This window comes from Tyto alba, unplaced genomic scaffold, assembly GCF_018691265.1.
Source record: "Tyto alba isolate M040663 unplaced genomic scaffold, T.alba_DEE_v4.0 Super-Scaffold_7, whole genome shotgun sequence".
Taxonomy (NCBI): domain Eukaryota; kingdom Metazoa; phylum Chordata; class Aves; order Strigiformes; family Tytonidae; genus Tyto; species Tyto alba.
In genome coordinates, this window is record NW_024881328.1 from 3435434 (window position 1) to 3457312 (window position 21879).

At 40.3% G+C, this 21879-nt stretch overlaps 1 protein-coding gene across 3 annotated transcripts in view; it reads right to left on the minus strand.

Annotated features, from left to right (window-relative positions):
• Positions 1-21879, minus strand: part of ACVR2A (activin A receptor type 2A) — a 66088-nt gene that overhangs the window by 1457 nt on the left and 42752 nt on the right. For 2 of the 3 annotated variants that reach the window (XM_032997448.2, XM_032997447.2), the window contains exons 6-12: positions 14439-14462; positions 8433-8576; positions 7023-7166; positions 5154-5299; positions 4014-4128; positions 2537-2675; positions 473-603 (exon numbers count right to left, since the gene is read on the minus strand). In XM_032997448.2, the coding sequence (XP_032853339.1) occupies positions 473-603; positions 2537-2675; positions 4014-4128; positions 5154-5299; positions 7023-7166; positions 8433-8576; positions 14439-14462 (843 nt within the window). The remainder of the gene's footprint in view (positions 1-472; positions 604-2536; positions 2676-4013; positions 4129-5153; positions 5300-7022; positions 7167-8432; positions 8577-14438; positions 14463-21879) is intronic. The other variant, XM_032997449.2, reaches the window with a different exon arrangement.

Consider the following 21879-nt stretch of genomic DNA (forward strand, 5'->3'; position numbering starts at 1 on the left):
CCGAAACAAACCAAAAAAACTACCCAAACCCCAAAGCCAATCAGTCGGCGCTCGGAAGAAGCGGTGGCGTTACTGCAAGTGCGTCCCCAGAGCAGAGGAGGGAAGCAGCTCGCTCGCCCTCCCAAACTCACCCCGGGGGCTTCTCATGCAGCCCTGCGTCACCACGTCCAGCTCGCAGCCTCCATCTACCTCAGAAATGCTACTGTTCCTTACGTTTATTTTTAAGATGTGCATTCAAAAGTAACTCTCAAGAATCCTTGCTCTCACCAAAAAAGTGGCAAAACACCCCTTTCAAATCACTGGAAAAAGGATATTTTAAGATTATGAACATTAGTTTACAGTCCATTTGATTCTTACAAGAATTATTAAATTCCAGCTAAAGGACGGCGTTATGAACACAACACCGGATTCACAAAATTGGAAATCCAAATCGTGACAGAACTTTGCAGAACTTGGTTGCGTAACTACTTACAGAATGTTTTTGCCAACACTCTCTTAAAACAGGTCTCTTCTTTTTATGAACTACAACTTCCTGCATGTCTTCAAGGGAGGGATGCTGGCCAATTTCTTCTTCAAACGGCAACATGTACTCGTCTACTGGGCCTATAGATAAAAAAAGAAGTTCAACCAACAATTCTGCTGGGTTTTTTTTTTTTTTAAAAATGGGGGGGGGGGGTTGGAATTCTGACTGGTATCTCGGAAATGTGGTTCGTGATCAGGATTAGTTTCTGTTGCCATTAAAAGCTCATCCCACGCCAGGTTAGCAGCGACCAGTGACCTAAACTGAGGGTTTCCCACGCAGCAGCTGGGGCCTTTTGGGGCGCCAGCGGCCTTGGGCCCTCCCGCCGCCCAGACGCGAGGGCGGAGAGAGGCGCTCGCCCCCGCCGCCTCCCAGCTTGGGGGAGAGAGAGGCCTCGTTGCCCCGCTTCCCGCTCCGCTGCCTCGCTCATCCCAGTAGCCACTCGTGAACATTTGCAGCCACTGCAAGAGAACATCGCGCCGCCACTGCAGCCCTCCTCCGAGCCACGCCGCCCACCACTGAAGCGCTTCCGCGGGAGGCTAAGCGTGGTGTTTGTCCGTGCCAGAATCGGAGGGACGAGCTTTATGTGCCGAACTATAGGTTATGTAGCTACGTACGTGTTATTGCAATATATATTTTGTGCTCTTAGGTCAAGAGCCTGAAAAAAAAAAGAGGAGGGGGACGATAGGAGAAATGAACGATCTGGTACAGATGAGGCTGATGAGACTCGGTGAAACGGAGCAGATACCTTCTTAAAAAAAAAAGAAAAATAAAAATATATATTTATACTTGCAGAGAAAAACCCAGCAGCCATGACCGCAGAGCTGCACCAAGCTGTGATTGAGGAAGGCTGCTTTCTGCCACTGCTGTCTCCTTTACTTCCCGGAAAAATATCCACACCTGCCTGAGACAACACACTTCCAGGAGGGTTTTGGAACGCGTGTTTGACGGAAGAACGAGGCACGAAGACTCCCCACAGCACGTGGGGCTGCCTCAGGGACTTGCGCAAGGCTGGGTCGACGCTGTTAGTAAACAGCTCAATGTTTTTAAAAGGGTCAAAAAAACTCCCTCGAGGCTCCTCCTCCGCGAGGACAAGTCTGAAGTGGAAAAGCACGGCTTGGAGCGGATCCGGAGGGGAAAAAGCATCGTGTGGCCACGCGCCGACCTGCTGAGACCTCCAGCGCCTCGCGGGTTTTCATGCCGGCATCCAAGAGCGGCGTGGGGCTCTCGCAGGAGAGCTGTGTCACCAACGGCGTCGCGAGCCCAGCCGAAACCATCACGGTCACTTAGCCGAATTCAGCTGCTCGAGGGACTGTACTGAACGTGCAACTTTCCCCCAAACATTTCTGAGCCTTGTCTCGTGTCTTGTTCTTGATTAATCCTGACTCACTTTGGCCACCCATAAAAGATCTCTAGTTACAAAACTTACAAGCAGTGTTCGTGCTTGAAAGAGGGTATCTGATATCTCTTCCTGGTAGCTTAGGAACTGGATCCAATGGTTCGCCCCGAGGAAAACAACTGGCATGGCCTCACAGCTTACAAAGGGATCCACTGCAGACTTCAAGACGTTCCTGAATTTTCAATTCCTAAACTATCACCAATGAGACATTCCTCAGAAGTTCGGACATCTATACGGGCTGAACTCGTGCTCCGTTAGTGACAAGAAAGAGAAAGAGGGTGGGGAGGCCCTGAACACAGCACAGTCTCGCTCTGGCTCCTGTGCCTAAAGCAGAAACAGACTTTTCCGTATCTCGGTGCAGAAAACAGCCCTGCCAAAGCTCAGCGGGATCGGGAAGGGCCGCGCATCCTGCGTATGCCGCTTATGAGCAGCTAGAAAACTGGTAACTGCATCAGTGCTCTTCGTAATAAAATACATGTTGACCTGGACAAATCCTTCATGTCTTTCAGCCTTGCACGCCCTTGGAGCTGGATCTCTGACAGGAAAAACGCGTCTCCGCGCACCTGGCCCAGGCAGGTCACAGTTACATCATTCCCCGGGCCAAATCTCTTGCTTACCATCCGAGGCAGTACAGCGAGAAGCCAGTTCCCAGAGGACTAATCCCATGGCGTACATATCTATTCTCAAAAACGCATCCCTTTGGAAGTTTATAGCACCTTCTAGTACCTCGGGAGCCATATACCTTCGTGTACCAACCTTGAAAGAAAGGAAAACGTAAGAATTTGTACACTAGGAATCAACATGACCACAATTACCACGCTGGCCGGTGCTGATTATAATAATACTGGGGACCAGCACTATTGTTTGTCAAAGAGCAACAATCACCGTGGTTGTCCGTGTTTAGGACTAAGTCCTGGGAGTTTCTTCTATCCAATAGGAGGTAGGAGGAATTGGAAACAATCCTACAGGCCGGGCCCTATAAAGGATACTTACGAAGCAGGAAGATCTGAATATACTGTAAAATGGCACATTTGCATAACAATTCAACACATTTGTCACTGCCATCCCGTATTTTATCTAGTTATCTGGTGGCAGGTGTCCCTGCTCATCGCACGGGGGCTGGACTAGATGACCTTTAAAGGTCCCTTCCAACCCAAACTATTCCATGACTATTATTTTCTTCCAGATTACAGGAAGGTCACTGTTCTTATTTCTGCGTGTCATAAGGCTGTGAAACGTGCTTATGTTTCTCCCCACGACAGAAGCAGTAATAAAAAATACCAAAGGGAAAACTAGCTACCGAAGTGCAATGCATACTGGGAAAGTTACGTGACATCACTTACACAAAACTGGCTAGTAAGTGAGAACTCCGGGGATATCCCTCCTTTTTGACCACAGGCCATGAAGCAATTATGTCATCTGAATAAATAACAACTTCTGTGATGTCCAAACAAGATTTATTTCACCATTTAAACCTTCATGGCAATAGCTGTGTTTCTCTTGAGCAGCGTTACTGAGGTTTTATAATCTTATTGTACGGATTTTATTTCTGCCGCTCAACCATAAACTGTGAAGTTCTGCCTAAAATTAAATATATTCAGTTTTCCAGAAACCGTAATGCTCTAAGCTCAAGCTTGTTATTCTAAAAGTACACGGTGCTAAAACAGTTCCCTGTTCCGTGCCAAGTGCTTGATTAGCACTGTTGTCGTTTCAGGAGAGTGACTGTTGCTAGGTCAGAAAGTTAGAAACTGCCTGCCAGGATCATGCCTCAATTTCTTGCACAGTATCTCAGAACAATTAATAAAATACTGTAAGACCTCCCTTTCTTGTCCAAATCCTCTAGAGTCAGGATGACAATAAGGGGGGAGAGAGGCCGTGTAACGAGACGGGGGAAGGCTGGGACCTGTAATTATCTGAAGAATTGCTTAATTTTTAGCCTGTGAGAAGAAAGCACAAATTGTCACATTTCTTAGAGGTCACCAAAACCAGGGTGGGTGATACAGCGTCCTGTGCATGAAGCATGCCTAAACTATCCCTTTCCATTCACATGCACCTAACAGTTGTATCATTTATGTAAATAAATCTGTATTTTACCTGTCCGTGTGTATCCCCTGCAGACTTTCCAGCCTCAAACTTTAAAGCTAGACCGAAATCGGCAATACAAGCTGTAAGATTATTTTTCAGCAGCACATTCTTGCTTTTGATGTCCCTTTCAAGTTAAGGAAAAAAATTAGAGATCTAGAACATGAAATACCATATACAGTCCTAAGGAAAAAGTAACGTAATAAAACAAAGAACGTTTTGATATGAAAGGCAAGAAAACGATAAAGAAGCAGTCCACCTGAAGAACAAAATAATAATAAAACCTCGGAGGAGTATGCTTGCACACCCTTCTTCTTATGGAAATATTTGAGACTGCACCTGGAACTGTCATTTTACGCTTAGCTTTAAAATATCTACAGATTTATAAGCACGTATGATATAGAAACAGAATAAAAATGTAGTTACTGCGTGCTTTACTTACAACTACATTTTGTTTGTTTAAATGACAGGAACCAAAAGCCCTTTGAAAAGTGACTCCTGATTGTTTCTAACAAGGAGATACACGATTTCCTGCAGAAACAAAAGATAATGGACTCGATCCAGGGATTCCCATCTGGCCTGTGTGTACCTCTCCCCTTCCCCCATTTCACCATCAGTCAAGCAATTTTGCTCATGAAATATCCAAATGCTGCAGGATCTGTATTTCTCTTGTTCTACATGCCTTTCATTTTGGTTACCACTATCATTTCAGCTCCCTACTTCTATTAATAGCTTTCTATACTTAACCTCATTTAAAAAAAACCCCAGCAATTATACTCAATATAACAGACATAACACCACTCACAGGAAATGTTTCTGTCTTCAGTATTACTTGGAGTTACATATGGAAGTGTATAAGTTGTTTCGAATCTCTATAATGCCAGTTATTTCACATACTGCAGAGGGTGCTTAAATAATTAACCGCATAAAAATTGAATTTACGACATTAACCACAATCACCACACCAAGTTCTATGAGCCACCAGCTAGATTTTTGCTCTGGCTGAGCAGATTTTTCTTAGAAGGCTCTCGATAATTCTGGAAGGTATCACTGAGGAATTACTTTAATACCTCCTATCTAGCCATGTTTCATATCCTTTAGCTCGAAGCTAAACACTCACAATCCCCCCAAAAGATTTCACGCGCACTGTACCTATGTGAGATGGCAGGTTTGTGCCCGTCTTTTAGCCCGGGTATATCCTCGTGAAGATAAGCCAAGCCTCTAGCCATAGTCTGAGCGATGTGACACAGCTCATTCCAAGAAACCACATTCGCCTTGAGAAAGTCTGTTAATGAACCCTGCAGAGCAAAAAAAAAAAAAGCAAAACCCATCACAAGATCAATTTAGTTCTCATTTACTCGTAAGAAAACTTCTGGGTGGACTCCATCATTAAAGAACACGATCCGCCTGCCTGCCTTTCTCTGGTTTCGGATAGACCACCTAATGATACACATACCTACGCAAACGGCTGCTAGCTTAAACAACAAAAAAATTAACCTTTGCCTCCTGCCTAGCCCACGGACAGACCCGAGGCGCGTCTACACAGCCCCTCAACAAGCCGACGGTGCAGTGAACTCAACTTCAGCGGCACGCTTGGCTGAACTGCGCTCAGCTGGCGGTGTCACCCAAACGGGAGGTAGACTTGAGGTAGTTGAATTCTTTATACGGGCGGCCCTGCTTTTACAAACACGATTCGTGATCTTCCAGGCACAGGAAACGAAAGGTTAGATTCACCTTCCAGAACCTCGCTGAAGTGTGCGTGGCCGTTCTTCAGCACCTCCGGTTGACAATCTGTCTTTTTTTTCTGGCCACAACAGTGAACTCCAATTTCACAACACGGTTTCAGAGTGAAATACACACTCTGAATAAATATAAAGAGATAATGTAAAGTAAAAATTATTCGACATAAAGCTCTTCCTTTCAAAGCCACTTCTACAGACCACTCCATACACACGTTTTCATGGATTTGTGTATTATCCAGTTTGTGAAATGTCACTGTGTCACGTGTTGCTGTGTGAAAAGCCAACACGAAAGGGAAAAAAAAGAACAAAGAGCTGTCAAAGTGTACAGGCTACACTTTAAAAATAAAAAAATCCTATTTTTCATCAATTAGAGCCATCTCAGATGCCATCTTTCCAACAGTAACAAGATTTTTAAAACTCTTAGACAGAAACAAACAAAAAAATGGCAATAACCTTTCAGAAAGGCAAATTAGTTTGATATTATCTAGTTGATTGTGAAGATCTGTCAAAAATTTTAAATAGTTGGACAGTCTTCTAAATTATTAAAGCAGAAGTGGGACAAAAATGCCAGAATGCAGAATGTAACATTCAGTGCTAGAAATAGAACCTAAGACCTAGCCTTAACACATTAGCATGTGCATATTATACACATTTGTATTTTCTCAAATCTGCTACAGGTAAGATCTTCCTTGCTTCTGCCAGTGCTACATTTAAGTTTGGGGGGTTTTTTGCCTTTTTTTTGCCCTCTTTGTACATCCATCTCTGTGACAGTTACATGCATTAAAAAAAAAAACAAAAAAACCTAGGTGGATAAAATAAAGCAGTGAACAAATTCTTGATTACATGTATCTACGTTTCTCGTGGTTATCACAACAGAATTGATACATATTACTTCATTCTTACAGACTCAAATCAATTAACACAAGTAAAGAAAGTAAACCATCACAATCTCTGCAAGATGGAGTTTAGTTTAGGCAGGTCTAGATGGGGGATATTCAAAAATACACATTCTAAAAAGCATGCATGTAGAATGAATTTTTGTTTGTTCTCTAAAACAACTCCTCTATTAAGTGAAGACTGATGACAACTTTCTCAGCTGGATGAAAATAAATTTAAATAAATTCATATCCATTGAAAAGAGACAAGCTAAGAGTAAGCGAGAACTATTTTAAATTTTATTTCTTAACTGTCTCAAGTTCACATTTGGGACAAATTTCTAAGGCCGCTCTTCCTCGGCCGTAATCATAAAAAAAGAAGGCTCGCCGAGAAGGCACCGTACCTTTTCATGAAACGCTGTAATTAGCCAGAGATCCACATCAATGCTGGTGCCTCGTTTCTCTGCACCAATGAACTGCAAAATATTGTCGTGCTTCATTCCAGGTAGACTGTAAATTTCATATTCGTTCTGCCATGACTGTTTGTCCTTTAAACAAAAGAACACATCAAACCGAGTTAATACCATCATCACGAGAGTAAGAGGTACTTGCCCTGACACAAGTATTCTTCTAAAATTTTCTGTGCATTTGTAAATGATCTGTCAAAATGACTAACACTTTTTGGTTTTTTTGGGGCACGACAGGATTTACTACCCGAAGGAAAGAAAGCATAGTGCGTGCTATTAACATGATGAGACCGATTATTTAAAAATTACAAATGTTTAGACTGCTAACAATATTTGCGCTACAAACTACTCACGGAACACATCAAAATATGAAAAACTTTCTTCACATATATTGCACGGTCCCGTATAGTAAGAAATTGTAAATTTGTTGTAAACAAACATCAGTTATTGAAAACAACCTCAACCGTCACAGATATGAACCACAGAACATAGACAGCTGTAGATTAGGACTGGAGTTTACATAATACAAATCGTAACAATTGCGTCAGTCTTAAGAGCACCGTTCAATTTTTGTGTTTTAGTAATCTACAAGAACCCCATAAAGAATTAGAAATAGGCTGTCCTTAATTAAAAATAATGAACAAAGTCTCAGATTTAATTTATGCTCTGCTGATGGCTGAAACCAGCATAAATACATGCCATTTCTCCTAGAAGAACAAGAACCTGCAGATGTATTTAATCAGCAAGTCAATGCTTGGTTAATCATCAGAAAACAGCAGCACATTTCTGCACCCCATGTAGCAGCGATGGTTTTAATTAATATAAAAATCTATCCTAATGTCATTGTGTACGATCGCTTTGTGTTCTTTAACTAGACCGGATCTCAAAATTATGGGCAAAATCTATTCTAAAACTCGGTTTTCAGAGGGTACTTACCAGGATGTAAATATTATTACACTTAATTGAGGTATATTTAATTGGAACAATCACCTTAGAGGTTTGAATTTCAGGACATTCTTTCTAACAATTTAATTTGAAAAATATTAACAAATTCTTCTCCAATGAGAAATGTGAAATAGCTGCTTAAAACTATTCATGCCAAAGATGTATGACCAAAAACATATACATTTCACAGGGTTTATGCCTCAATAACGTTTGCTGCCTTCAAATGCTTATTTTAATTCGCTAAAACTCTACCTGCACATTTTTCTGCTCAAGACATTTCCATCTAGATTTACAGTACGTATTGAAAAGTCTCTAAAATAAAAGCCTCTTACTGTGACTAGAAAAGCTCTTTTAACATTACGATATTCCAAGCAACACAGGGCGCCAAGAACTTCTGCTTACCTGAATAGGGAATATTTTGACTGCAACATACTCGTTTAGTAGTTGAGCTTTCCAAACGCAACCGAATCTTCCCCTAGCTTTGATCTCTAGTAACTGCAATGGCTTCAAACCCATCAACGGTGAAGGCGGCGGGGGTCCAGGATCCTGAAATCAGGTTAAAACCATTAATTAATTTCGCTACTCTACACGCTATGATGAAGCACTAGAAATAAAGGCTTGCAAACTGGAAGACACTTGTATCACGTCCCCAAACCCTTGCAACAAATTCCCCCAAAGAAACCAGAAACAAACCAGCAACCCTTCTCCACGGGAAAGAAAAATGAGATTGTAAAACATGCTCAGAATTAATGTGCAAGCGACAGAATAACAACAGCTACAGAATAAATCTGTCTAACCAGGTGTAAAACCACAGCAGAAATTAAGGAATAAAGATAATCAAGCTTTACTTGTTACTTTAAGAGATAGAATTAAGATGAGCACCTCTGATAGATTTAAGGGTGGTTTTTTTGTTTGTTTGACATACGTGTGGTCTGTTTAACCCTTCAGTTCAACGGCCTGGTGACTTGGCTCTACACAGCCACAAAGCCCATCTCCGCGTGACGAGCCCTGCCTCCCTCGCAGCGGGGCAGCAGCAGATGCCTGCCTGAGCAATTTGGCTGGGGGCAGCAGCCCGGAGCTGCAGCCAGTCCCCTCGCTGTCTGCATAACGTTACCACGTGCTGGTTCCACCCTCACCCACCACTGAGCTGACACGGGCAGAGCTCTACTCCAAAAACTCCACTGCTCGCTGGGGGACCTCGGGTTGCCATCCAACGGGTAGGCAGGCCACGCCACTACAAGGTCTTCCAGGACGTTAACTCCCACGTTTTCATTCAGAACCCACTGAACCGCAGGCACAGTGCAGACGTTCAGGCACAGGAAACCAAACATCAGCATCGCCAGAGCCAGCCCTCCACGCCACACGGACGGCGGCGTGAGGAACCGCGGCACCGCCGCTTCAACCTACCGATCCGCTTCCAGTGCTCCCCACTTCTCCCCCCATGGAGATATGTTACTGAGATGTGAGCACGCGGCTGTATCCCAGAAACAGAACCGGAATTAAATTTAAGAGATTACCTTGTCTTCTCTCACAGTGTCTGTACTTCACTGAGGGGCTAGCCCAATAATTCCTTTTCAAATATGACACCACAAGCTGGGAAGTACAACTGCAATTGGGATACAGCTACCCGTATAATCACCCATCTTACTAGAGCTGAACAATTTCCCCTTCTGGGAAAGAAAATGTGACAGTTTATTGAATATCTTGTATTCTGTATTTTATACATCTCTTCCATATTCTGCATCATACACACCACCTGAACGGAACAAGTAGATTTCCAACTTTATTGCCAAAGATGTGCTCTGTTCTGGGCTGTCCTTTTCCCTCCCATCTACCACCTTCCGTGAGCTTGTCCCTGTGTAAGCTTCTGCCCTACCATGAGCAAACACACCCGACCCCTTTACATATGCCTCTGCGTCAGAGAGTATTACCCTACACACAGAACCATGATCTCTTCTGTCCGATCCCTGTTTTCTGCAGGAAAATAAGCTCTGGTGTGTAGTGGTCACCAAGCAGAATTACCTATAGTGTCCTGACAGACAGCTCCGCCTTCCTCTCCCCCCCCCAAATTAGTTTAAACCTTGATTTGTTCCTCGGTCCAAATTACTACAGAGAATTGCAAATGCCGGTGCCAGCGATGATAGGGTGGGGGCATACTGCCAGGCCACAGATGGGAAGAGGGGGAACGGCTGCTTTGAGTGGCACTGCGGGGCTGTGGAGACCACAGAATTGTACCACAGGTCTCGATATTACGTATGAGAGAAAGGAACACAAAAACGAAAGGGAGCTATCACTTCAGAATTATATCCACATTGCGGAAATACAACAACAACAACAACAACAAAAAAAAAAAAACAAAAAACAAAAAAAAAAAAAAAAAACAAAAAAAAAAAAACAAAAAAAAAAAAACAACACAAAACCCTGAAGTCTACTGTTCAAAAAACCCTCCAAAATGTACAGTTGGCATCTCTATTTTTGTCCAAACAGCCGCAGAAGTAACGCTGTTTTAAAGAGAAAGAATGGAAAACACTGGAGTAGTTTTTCCTAGCAAAGAAATGAGAGTACTCAGTAGTTAAGTATTTGAGCACTTCAGTTAACAACATAAAAACCTTGTACATGTTAAAGGCACATTTTTGGAGGAACTGTGGTTTTAAGTATACTTTACTATTGTGAGAATGGAGACAAGTGCTTACGTTTGCAATTAAAGTTTTGAGTAGTTTAAGCACAGGTATAAATAACCATTCTCTTGCTTCTTATTAAGCAACAAATATATCCTTCAAAAAGAACAAGTTTCATACAGACACAGATTCATAGGAATTTAAAGAAACCGTAACCTAATTCCACAAATTAATAGCTGTAAATGAACATAGAGTGTTTGAAATTCAAATTAGAATCACATTACAATACTACTCTCAAAAAAGTATGAAATCCTTTGACAAATATGACAGCGACAGCTGCTTAAAGTGGTTACATCAAAATTGCTGGGTTTAAACTGGACGAACGACAACACTGAAAATGAAGTTTAAGAGTGGAGTTTTCCCTCCAGTTCTGCCCTCCATTCAATGCCAAAGCCCTTTATGAATATTTCAGGCACCAGGGAAATTCACTGTCCTCATTTTGCAATAGTTACAAGTGAAACCAGAAACAAGATGCCCAAATTTACTCACAACAGCCTACTTGAACTTGTGAGAAAACCTGCCGTTTTTAAGAATCCTGAGCATTGTGTAGCATCTGGGGATTTAACATCAAGCGATCAAACAACTTTAAAGAGTTCTGAACCTAATGACTTGCCTAAATTAAGAGAACAATTTGTGGGAAGCGAACCCAAGCCTCACTTTGCTTTAGTGGCTAGAGCAGCTCCTTTTCATGCCCTCCACCCAAAAGAGTTTGCTGGAATTCCGAAGCACATTATATGATTTTTTTTCTCAACCGTCAAGCAAATGACCACGCTTAATACTTCTCAAAGATTTGATAAAAAAAGTCTTACAGCATCTATCACGTGAGAGAAGGCAGTAACTCCTCAGTAGAAACCGGCCAGTGAAAACTGGTGCTTCTTTCTTTCACCTTAGACCATGATACTATTCGCATATCTGAACTTCCTACTTCCTCGAAAATCCTGGCATTTCAAAATATTTTCCCACTACATTATATAGCAACCTCCCGTGGCTCCCTGCACACTTCCCTTTCATGTTGAAACATTTCTATGAAGTCAAAACTTCCGGCGTTCTTATGAAGAAGCAACGCACACCCACACACACAAATCAAAACAAATCCTGATTTAAAATGGAAAGTATAATTGCCTTCTGTTAACATAACTAAAAAAGAATAGTTTTCCAGGTTTTCTCTGTTTTATTTTTTTTTTTTTTTAATTTTTTTCCTAAGCAACTTTGTCAAAATCAACAGGCGTTTACTCTAAAACTCCCGGTACTATTTTTATACAGAAATATTCCTTGACAATATTTTCAAGTTGCTCTACTTCTAAGCAAAAATGTTTAATGTGCCACAGGCGTAATTATTTTTGTATGGCTTTTTAAAATCATCTCAGTGGCGCCAAGGATGATGATATAATGTGAGTAAAGATATAATGTGGATATATATTAGTCTAACAGCTTGCCACAGCTGTCAAAAAGTAAGGGCCCAATTTCCCGTTCCCAAGCTTCCCCCGTCCCTTCCCTCGGGCTGATTCTGGTACTTGTTTGACCACGCAGCAAATCAAGGCAAAAACTTTTATTTATTTTTAAAATCATGTTAGTTTTGGCAAATTTAATCAGTTTGCCACAAGGTTTAGGTTAACACAAAAAGCACGGCAAGGCAGAGGGAAGCCGGGCTCTCTCGTGGGAGCGGCGAGCCAGTGGTCCCAAGAAACTTCACCCCAAGTACTCCACCTTCTCGCAGACACGCTCCGTCCTAACCCGGGGCGGTTAGCAAAGGCAGCAGGAACATTCCTGCTGCACAACGATCCGCTGCCAGATAAAAAAGCAGGAGCAGCTACGTCGGCAAAAAGTTCTTGAACTGACTGGGTCGTACGGTGCACAATCCTCAGACAACTAGGCTTGGCTCTTCCTAGAGCTCCAAGCCATCGATCAATTGAACCCGCAAGTTCGGGTTGTATCGTGAGCTCAAAATCACAGACATCCAATAAGATGTACACTGAAAGGTTTTCCAATCTCAATCAGGGCTTTTTAGTAAGGATTTTTCTAGCTGGGAGTTGCAGGGAGCTGTCAGGCAGTGCATACCAGTCACATCGGAAAAAGAACAGAGGGGAAAATATTCATCAAAGAAGGGTTAAACTTGCAGAGATCTGTTTTCTTAAGTGTCTTCAAGAGTGGTTCTCAAGGTCAGAGAGAAGCTTAACAAACGTGAAACTACAAATCCATTAAAAATATGACCGACTGAACCGATTGTTTAAGGGCCTGCCCCAACACAGTCAGTCAGCACTCGAGTTTATCTCGTTCCGTCTCTCATATGGCAACTGAATCAAGGAATTCATCACATAAAACAAAGGGAAGAAAAGGCCAATTATCCAAACAGGGTTGTACACAGACACATTTCTCTTTCCTGACTCCAAAATATAAACAACTTCTCAAACCTCCAGAGCACATGCAAGTTTTCTTCGTTAAACAGTGCAATATTTTCCCTTGGTTACATTTATTTCACAGCTTATATTGTGAATATGGCTGACAAGTTCTCATTGAAAGTCTGGTGACTATCTTGGTTGTTAACTCCCTTTCTAGCTGGGGACTGGTTCATTTTCAACCAGATGATTTGGAAAGTTAAGATCCAAATACAGTAAAGGGAGTCAGAATTCTTAAATTTTGTAATTCTTCTAAAATCGGCACTATGATTTGTAGCCAACTACATTTCTTTTACGTGGCAACAACTCCTCCCCTTTTCACCACACGAAATCCTGTGTTTTATTGTACACTGCAAACATATTCCCCAAAGCAATATAACCAAAGTAGTTACTTGTAGGCAGGATACTTCAGCTTCTTCCTTAACAGAAATTATGGCATTTGAGGCAAAACAGTAACGCAAATAGAAGGAACTCTAATACCTCTTAACAGAGGCAAGATAATCAGGAAAATACTTAAATAGCATCACTCTGTTTTCTTCTAGATTAGAAGGCACTTCAGCTATTAATTAGAGACCTATAGAGACAGCAGAAGTCGAGCATTCACATTACAACTCAAATCTTGGCTTTTTCAATATTCAATTTTAAAGCCCAGCAATAATAACCAAGTTTCTGAATTAATGGTTTTCAGTTACTTGTAGTTTCACATGAAGTATCAGTAATTTAATACAAGGGAAAATAAAAGGGCTAGCATAAAAGTCAAAGTCGGGACTTCATAGTGAAAGAATATTTTCTTTTTCTTCAGGGAAACTACTTCTCCGAGCTCCCTATTCACACAAAACCCCATCACACCACCCAGAATCACAAGATGAAGACCAGACAGCTCGAGGTTCACAGGTGGGAGGTGACGACAGATACCCAAAGACAGGACAGAAGTGGGCAGGACGTGCCGTTTACTCCCAGGGCAACCCAGCAGAGCGGGACTGGTGGTCACTGCTGCCGCTGGCCGGCTCCCACGGCCCCAGGGCCACCAGCAAACGCTGCAGGAGCGACACAAACGAGCCAGTCTGTAGTTAAAGAGCCACAAACGCACTACGCCCGCTGTATTTTGTTATCAATCCCTGCAGACATGTAACTCAGCCTGAGAAATGACTGTAAGTTTTAAAAGAGCTATGAACAGCAGGCTAAATGTGTATTTTTAAACCATGCATGCTTACAAATCTCTCGTCCAAAATACTGAAAAAAAAAAAAAAAAAAAAAAAAAAATTCATACCAAAACAACTTCTTACACGTCCACAGAAAGTTCCATAATCATGACAAACATCAATGCATCTTACCTCAATCATTATATGAAAGGCGTGCTTGTAGAGAGGGGAGAAAACACAGGCAAAAGAAATTACTATTTATACCAAGAATGGGATGAAAAAACAGCTTATAAGAAAGGTGACAAAATCATTTGTTTGCGAATTAACAACAAAAACATTCACGAGGATCGCAATGCTTTCTTGTACTAACACCAGACCATTTAAAATAATAATTACACAAATCCATCATTGACATGTTACCAAGAAAAACGGGCAAAAAACGTATTGTTACACAGACCATCACCTGAATTTATCTTCTAATTAAAACCAGATTTGTCCATTATAGATGTATAAACAGTCATGTTACTACAAAACTGTATATAAACACATGCAGAAGATTAAACATACAAGTTATGCAAACGTGTCTTGTTATGCTCGCAGCTGCACAGTAGAGGGCAGCGTTGGATTTTTAAAAATTCACTGCGATTAGTAGCTCACTGCGGAAAAAGGAAAAGTTTTAAACGCCCAAGTTACAGCTAAAGCAACTAGGTCATCGTACATTAGGCCTATATTACTAAATTTAATCAATAAATCTGGCATGCTAGAACAAGTGAACTTGAAAACACTGTATCCAGCATATATAAAGGGAGATCACACTATTAAAGATTCTTGCAAACTAGTCACATGAGTTTACAGACTGTGGAATAAAATCCATTATAAAAACTTAAGTCCCAGAGTACTGTTACTGAAACTTAAAACACATTTTAATGACACAAGCCTGTTTGTGCTACTTTCAACTCTTTTTTTTATTGAATAATTTCATTGCAACTCAAGCAGAGAAGCGCTGAGACACCTTTGTTCCTCCTCCTGCACTTCTCCCTCAGTCATTTTCTTTGTCCTTTACAATCTGATCAGATTGATGTTGCAAGAGCATGAAACTCAAACACTTGAAATATTCAGCTGCCACATAACAGCAATCATCCTCCTCTTCACCCTTTGTCTTTTCCTTCTTAGGATGCTACAGAGCGCAGGGCCAACAAGAGGCTTTTCTCTGTGCTTGAAAACTGCCTAGCACACACTTAGCGTTATCTAAATAATTAATAATAGAAGGGCTGAAGTATTTCTTGAAGGCTAGATTAGTTGGGAGTCAGATTTATAAATACTGTAATAGAGCTTGCTGCCACTGACAGAGCACTAAAGAACAGGAGCCCAGGAGGCTCGCCGTCGCTCAGCAGACCACGGGAGATGAGGGTAACACCCACTCCAAGAGCCTGAAGCAGATTTTTGCAAGACCTGTACAGCCTGCAAGTATTTTGGGGCACTTTGTAAGGGGAAAAAACAAAACAAAACAACACACCACACCACACTGGAAAAAAAAAACCCTTGAACTGGTTTTCAGAACAGCTGATCAGCTTCGCCTTCAAACCTCTGTGAGCTGGTGTTTCCAGTAGAGTGCCAGCTATTCCACATATATTTAGAAAAACTAGAAGTGAGATTCTGCAGCACAAAGTCCGCAAACCATGAGCACAGGCACCGAAAGAAGTTCTCCCTGCAAGCCATCCTTTATTCCTTTGTCAGAAACAGCAGCCAAGCAAAATAAAACTATTAATCAGTCGGTGAATCTGGTAAGGAACAGCTAGTGAACAGAGTAATCTGGTAGGGAACAGCTAGTGAACAGAGTAATAGAAATATCTCTGTCTACTCATGTTTCTGCTAACTCAAGTAGTCAAAGGACAGTAACTGTTAAAAAAATTAAAAAGCATTCCTTGTATGAAATAGTTATTCAAGAAACATCCTTCCTGTGGCTGTAAAACAAATTATTAGTCATTTTTTCAGGCCTATTTGCTATTAAAATTCTCCAGCTCTTGAAAATTATGCAAATTCCTCAGAAGTAAGGAAAAAGATCTATGAATCCAACCTTTTTGCCCTTACCATAATGAGAAACTGCAAACATGAAGCTGAGAAATGAGTCTTCTCCCAAGCCTCTCACTACTCTCCTAAGGGGATCAACTTCCCCCAAACCCTAATAAATTAGACACGCTTGAAAATTTTGAAAGAGACATTTACGCACATCATAGACCTTCCGATTCTAAAATCATTGTCCTTCCCTTCAGACTACAGACCACCACTTCAGATTTTCCATTAGAAATGCAAGTATCACCAGTTTAAGCAGTATCAGGTTATTACAGCAGCCCAAATATGTGCTTTCTTGTATCAGGAATTAATACAACTCTTATAAATAAGATCTGGGAGCAATTAACTACCCCCCAAAATAGTTATCATCGAACCAAATAGATATAAACTCATTAACTTCCTATTTATACTGCCTGAAAAACACTTCTAAAGGTTTTATCAGGGATTAGGGAAATGATTGCGATATTTGTAGCCAGTTAGACCAAAAAAACCCAAGCAGTGTGGTCTTCTCCAAAACTTGGGCTATCCACAACCATATTCTGAACTTCAAACATGTCACAGAAGTCTTTAAATGTGATGTCCAAAATAAACATAAATTACTGTATTACAAATTTATTGTGACAATTCCTACATTTGTTCCTAACCAGTACCCTAAATATGACATCTGCATATTCACCCACAGCCCCTCAATCTCTTTGGAGAATATAAAATAACGTGAATTACCTTTTTTATACCTTGTGAAATGTGTGATTCTCATCCATTTAGTGATATAAGAGATTACAGGAAAGATGCCAAGCTAAAACATTCAGGAGATCATATCTGAGGATATACAGCTAACTGAACTCTATCATGGGAAATTATTGAAAAGTTCCTGAAGGCAGAGTACCCATTTGCAGTCTTCAGAGATCAGATTTTCAGCCTTCCTATGATTGTTCCAAAGCACTAAGACTGTAATGTAAATGTGGTCTTCATATTGTAGACCACTTTGAATATCACTGTTTACAATGAAAGAATGACAGAAATTCTTCAAGGTAAATTAAATATAGTGCTGTAAAAGCCTCCAGTGTCTTGTCAGGTGTTAAAGGCGTATATGCTGAGTCAACATTTATGAGAGTAAAACAAGAAGTTTTGCCCACATCCAGCCTTACCAGAGGGAAACACATCATCTTGCTCCGGCCTCTCAGACCCATTCTGTACAAGTCTAATCCTAAAACTAAACCAACGTTTTAATAAGCCAGGAATAAGATATAGTATTGAAAGCATACAGTTTGTAAAGACAGTGCTCTGCTTGACTCAATGCAAAAGCACACAGTAACCTGAAGATCACTATAGACATATATTTGAAACTGTTTTTTAATTTTAATTGTACTTTAATTATAAAGTTCCCTTTAGGCTGCCAGTCAGGATAAAATACGGTAAGTCTGGATTTGTATTTTCCTACCTCCTGAAGATTTAAAAAAAATGTGGCTGCATTTATGGCTTATTTAAATGGAGATATCTCATTCTGAAAGCAAACTGAAAATTCAGGACATCACTCTTCGAAAAAAAAATTTTTAAAGCTATCAAGATTTAGAACCAAAGTTGTGGATGTGTGGCTATATACTGAGCAATGAAAAAGCACGCATCACTATGTACTTGGTTTTCAATTATTTGTCATACAAATTCTTCCCTCTGTTAAAGATTAAGGAACTATTTGTAACAGCCCATGAAAAGAAAAAAAAAAAAAAAAAAAAAAGACACAGTTACAAGCTATTTACCTACCACACATTAAGGATTCCGTATAGATATTAACTTCCCTACTGTGTTCTCACAGTATCCTTGTATTTGTTATTTGGGGTTTTTTTGTTTGCTTTGGTTTGGGGTTTTTTGTTTGATTTTTTTTTTCCCCCCCCTTTAAACAACCGTATCGTGGTTGTGCCTCACAGTACTACAATCAAAGGATAGCACCACATCTTTCTCCTATGTCGTCCCAGCTACTGATTGGACTCAATTATAGAAGAAATTCTTATTAGCCCTGAAGATATGAAATGCAATATTAGGGAATGTGAAATCATGCACACATCTAGCAGTCCAAATCTTGAGATCATTCGGCTATGCCTTTTTAATACCAACAGTGCGACTCATTATATGTTAATCATTCATTAACCACTGATACGGACCCAACCTTAACTCCTTCCTAGCTAGCCACAAGCTCTAACTCAATTTTTTTTTTAATTCTTCCTCTTTCTAAGCTCCAGCTTTTATTTGTTGACCAATTTCTTTTCCCATTTCATATAAGCATTGGCTTCTCCTCCATATATTTTTCAAGTAGCTATTAATCTTCCTCCTAGATTTGGAATAAGTCCTTGTAAAAACACCCCTCACTTTCTTATTCTTCATTTTTTCAAGTGTTATAATGTTTCTATTAAAATATTTATAACAACAACAAGAAAAAAACGTGGCTGGAAGACAAAAATGGAAAAAACCTGAACACTTGATTTAATTTCTTCATTCTTCTTCAGCAGCCAACTTTGATTTTCCTAGTGTGGCAAAGGGATAAAGATTATCCCAGAAATTTTAAGTGTACCAGGTAGATTATTTGATGTGCTAAAAGTTAACTTAGAGAATAAAACCAATAAATTAAAATCTTTTTCAATGCCAACCATAAAAAAATTTCCCCTTACTCATTACTCTTATGTTTTTTTGAAAACAAGCCATTCAAGTTACACACACTCACCAAACTCCTTGGCACAGGTCTGGTGGCCTAGACCAGATGTCTGAGGTTAAACACTGCAGTAAAGAGCCGTGCTTGTTTTGTTATATGTTCTTTTCCTATTAGTTTCCAACATATAATTTGTTTTTCCACTGCTACACACGCAGTCAGACCTGCAGTCAGTAGTTCAGAATATGTCTTGCATCTGCCACTGCCACTGCTTTTCTCCTTCACCATTATTCACCTCACATTGTGGGATACTGTTTTCAATTCTTAGAGCTGAAACTGAAATATCAAAACTGTGACATAGCTACAGAGATCTAGTCATACCTGGGTGTCTTCAGGAAAAGATACACTGAAGAAAGACTCTCATGGTATGGTAGTGAAGGGAGCCATACCAAAATTGCCATCAGGCAAAATCAGAGTACCCTTTTATGCTCGAAAAAACCTTCTGAAACCAGACTGATAAGATCAATCTCTCTGTTTGATACATGCGCTTCAATTATTCTTAATTCTTGGTTCACACAGCACATGACTTTGAAAACAAGGGGTGTTTTCCATATATATAAGACCAGTAAGGTTCTTCCATATGGGGTGAAAAAAAAAAAAAAAAACACCACCAAAAACACCCCACAACCAAAAATGAAGCACATAAAAGATTATTGCTCTCAATATGGGGAATACTGGGTGAAGAGTTTAAAGGAAGGGATATATAGAAGGTTAAAAGCAGAAGATGCAGTTGTATTTTACAAATATGTAATCCTTCTCTCTGAGGAGAGAAAGAAATGGTAATTCCTAGCAACTAAGCTTGCTTTTGTGGACACCCTAATACAGAGGATCTGTCCATTCCGTGTTCTAAAATTTCTGGTAACACTGGACAGGCCTAGATCGGAGCTTTCTTGTGCTTGGTGATTAAAAACATGAAGCATCTTTGACCCAAGTAATTTCAAACGTTTCAGAAGAAAGCACAAAAATAGGTTATGAAGACATTATGTGAATCTGTAAAGCTTTTTTTCAACCCTCTCAACATATGACTCTTATTTTAAAAACAACACAAAACAAAAAAAGCAACTCTGTGATCCAGTAAGATATTCCTAACTTGGGCACTCTACAAAAAAGTACAAGAGGTTAATCTCTTCTTGCACAGTATGGATGTAAAATGTTGGAAGCCACAGCTCTGTGAACTGATAAAAACCAAAAGTGTTACTTGTGTCAGTTATGCCATAAAATAGGTTATGGTCCTATCTATCAGATGACAGAGTGGTAACACTACAGTTGTAATTAGCACTGACTGACAACTCTGGCCCAAGCTCAAGAGATGTAAAAAATAAATGAGCACAATATATCAACTCCTTGCCATCCGCACTCATAGTTCTACCAGGACTATTAGTAGCATGCTGTGGGGATCTCTCAACTACACCTAATTTGAGGGTGAAAAACCTCTGTCCGCTAAGACTGCGGTGTTTCCTCTTCAGCGTAGCTGGTGCTCATGAGCGAAAATTAACCGGGTGAGAGTAACTCTACATAAGAACACATGGATTCAAATATTTAAAATACTAATCCATTTTTTTGGTAAATTTGATCAGACGTATGAATATATGTTTGCTGGGTGATTAAATAAAATATCAATAAGAAAATGAAGTCGTTATTTCAAACCATTTTACATATACGCATATGTATTTAGCAAACTTACATTTCTTAATAACTCATTTAAGGAGTGACAGATTTTATAAAATGTGACAGCTTTAACTAGATAGCACCCCACACAATGAAGTGAGGCGTACAGCTAACAGCACCAACAAGAGACAAAGAAGTACATAAGCCAAGAGTTAAGGGAGCGGCAGGAGAAGGGCAGGCCCTGCACCGGGAGCGGAGCGCTCTGCCACGGGCTCGGGTACCAGCACGGCCGCCTCGGCAGTGACCGCCTCCAGCACCCCCCTTGGCCTCTCTACCCAAATACCTGAAAGAAAGAACGAAAACATGGCAAAAGAGCAAATAAAAATATCTCCCGCTTTCCAATCTGAAATCGAACGTATAAATTAGTTCTACTACATGAAATTTTAAAACGGTTATCTGTAGATTCGAAGGGAATATAAGGTTAATGCACACAGCTGTGAACGGAGCTCAGCTTCTGTAGGAACTGCCTGCCTGATAGGTGCACATACCATGAAATAATTTTACTTTCAAAAGAAAATTGTTTGCATTTTTGCAGATGTTTGTCCTCTATATTTCACTACATTCGAGCATATTTCTTCTTTCTTTTTTTTTTGAAATATTCCAAACGATTTCTTTCCCTTTTGCTCTCTGATTTTTTTACTTGCTTATCCCTTCTCCTATTTCTTCCAAAATCCCTCATTCTTCAGTGTTTCCTCATTTTTAGCCTTTGCTTATTCCTCATCTATGCTTTAATTTTTACTGAAAGATTAATACCAGGGCAGACCGCACCGAAGTATTCTCATCGCCTTCCAGGAATAAACCGAGTAAAATGAGATAACCCTTATCTGTATCTCATACAGAGAAATCTCTGTTTTCTAGGGAGTAAATGCTATACATCTACCCATTCCAGCATTCACTACAGAAAGATTTAGAAAAGAATCCATTTGCCTACAAACTCTACTCATGCCCTAATTATTAAATAAAATATTAATATTTAATATAATAATTGCATAAATATTTAAATGTTTGTTTCGTGGTTATAGAATTACTAATACTTTTCCCTCTCTTCCTGCTTCCTCTGCCTCCTGTTCAAATCAGTTCTAATCAAATTTAAAGTGGGAAATACTGCTCTGCTGCATATGGGAGAATATTTATACATTCTATTTCCATAATAATTTTATTTAGTTTTTCAGGCAGAAGTAGCTTTTCCTG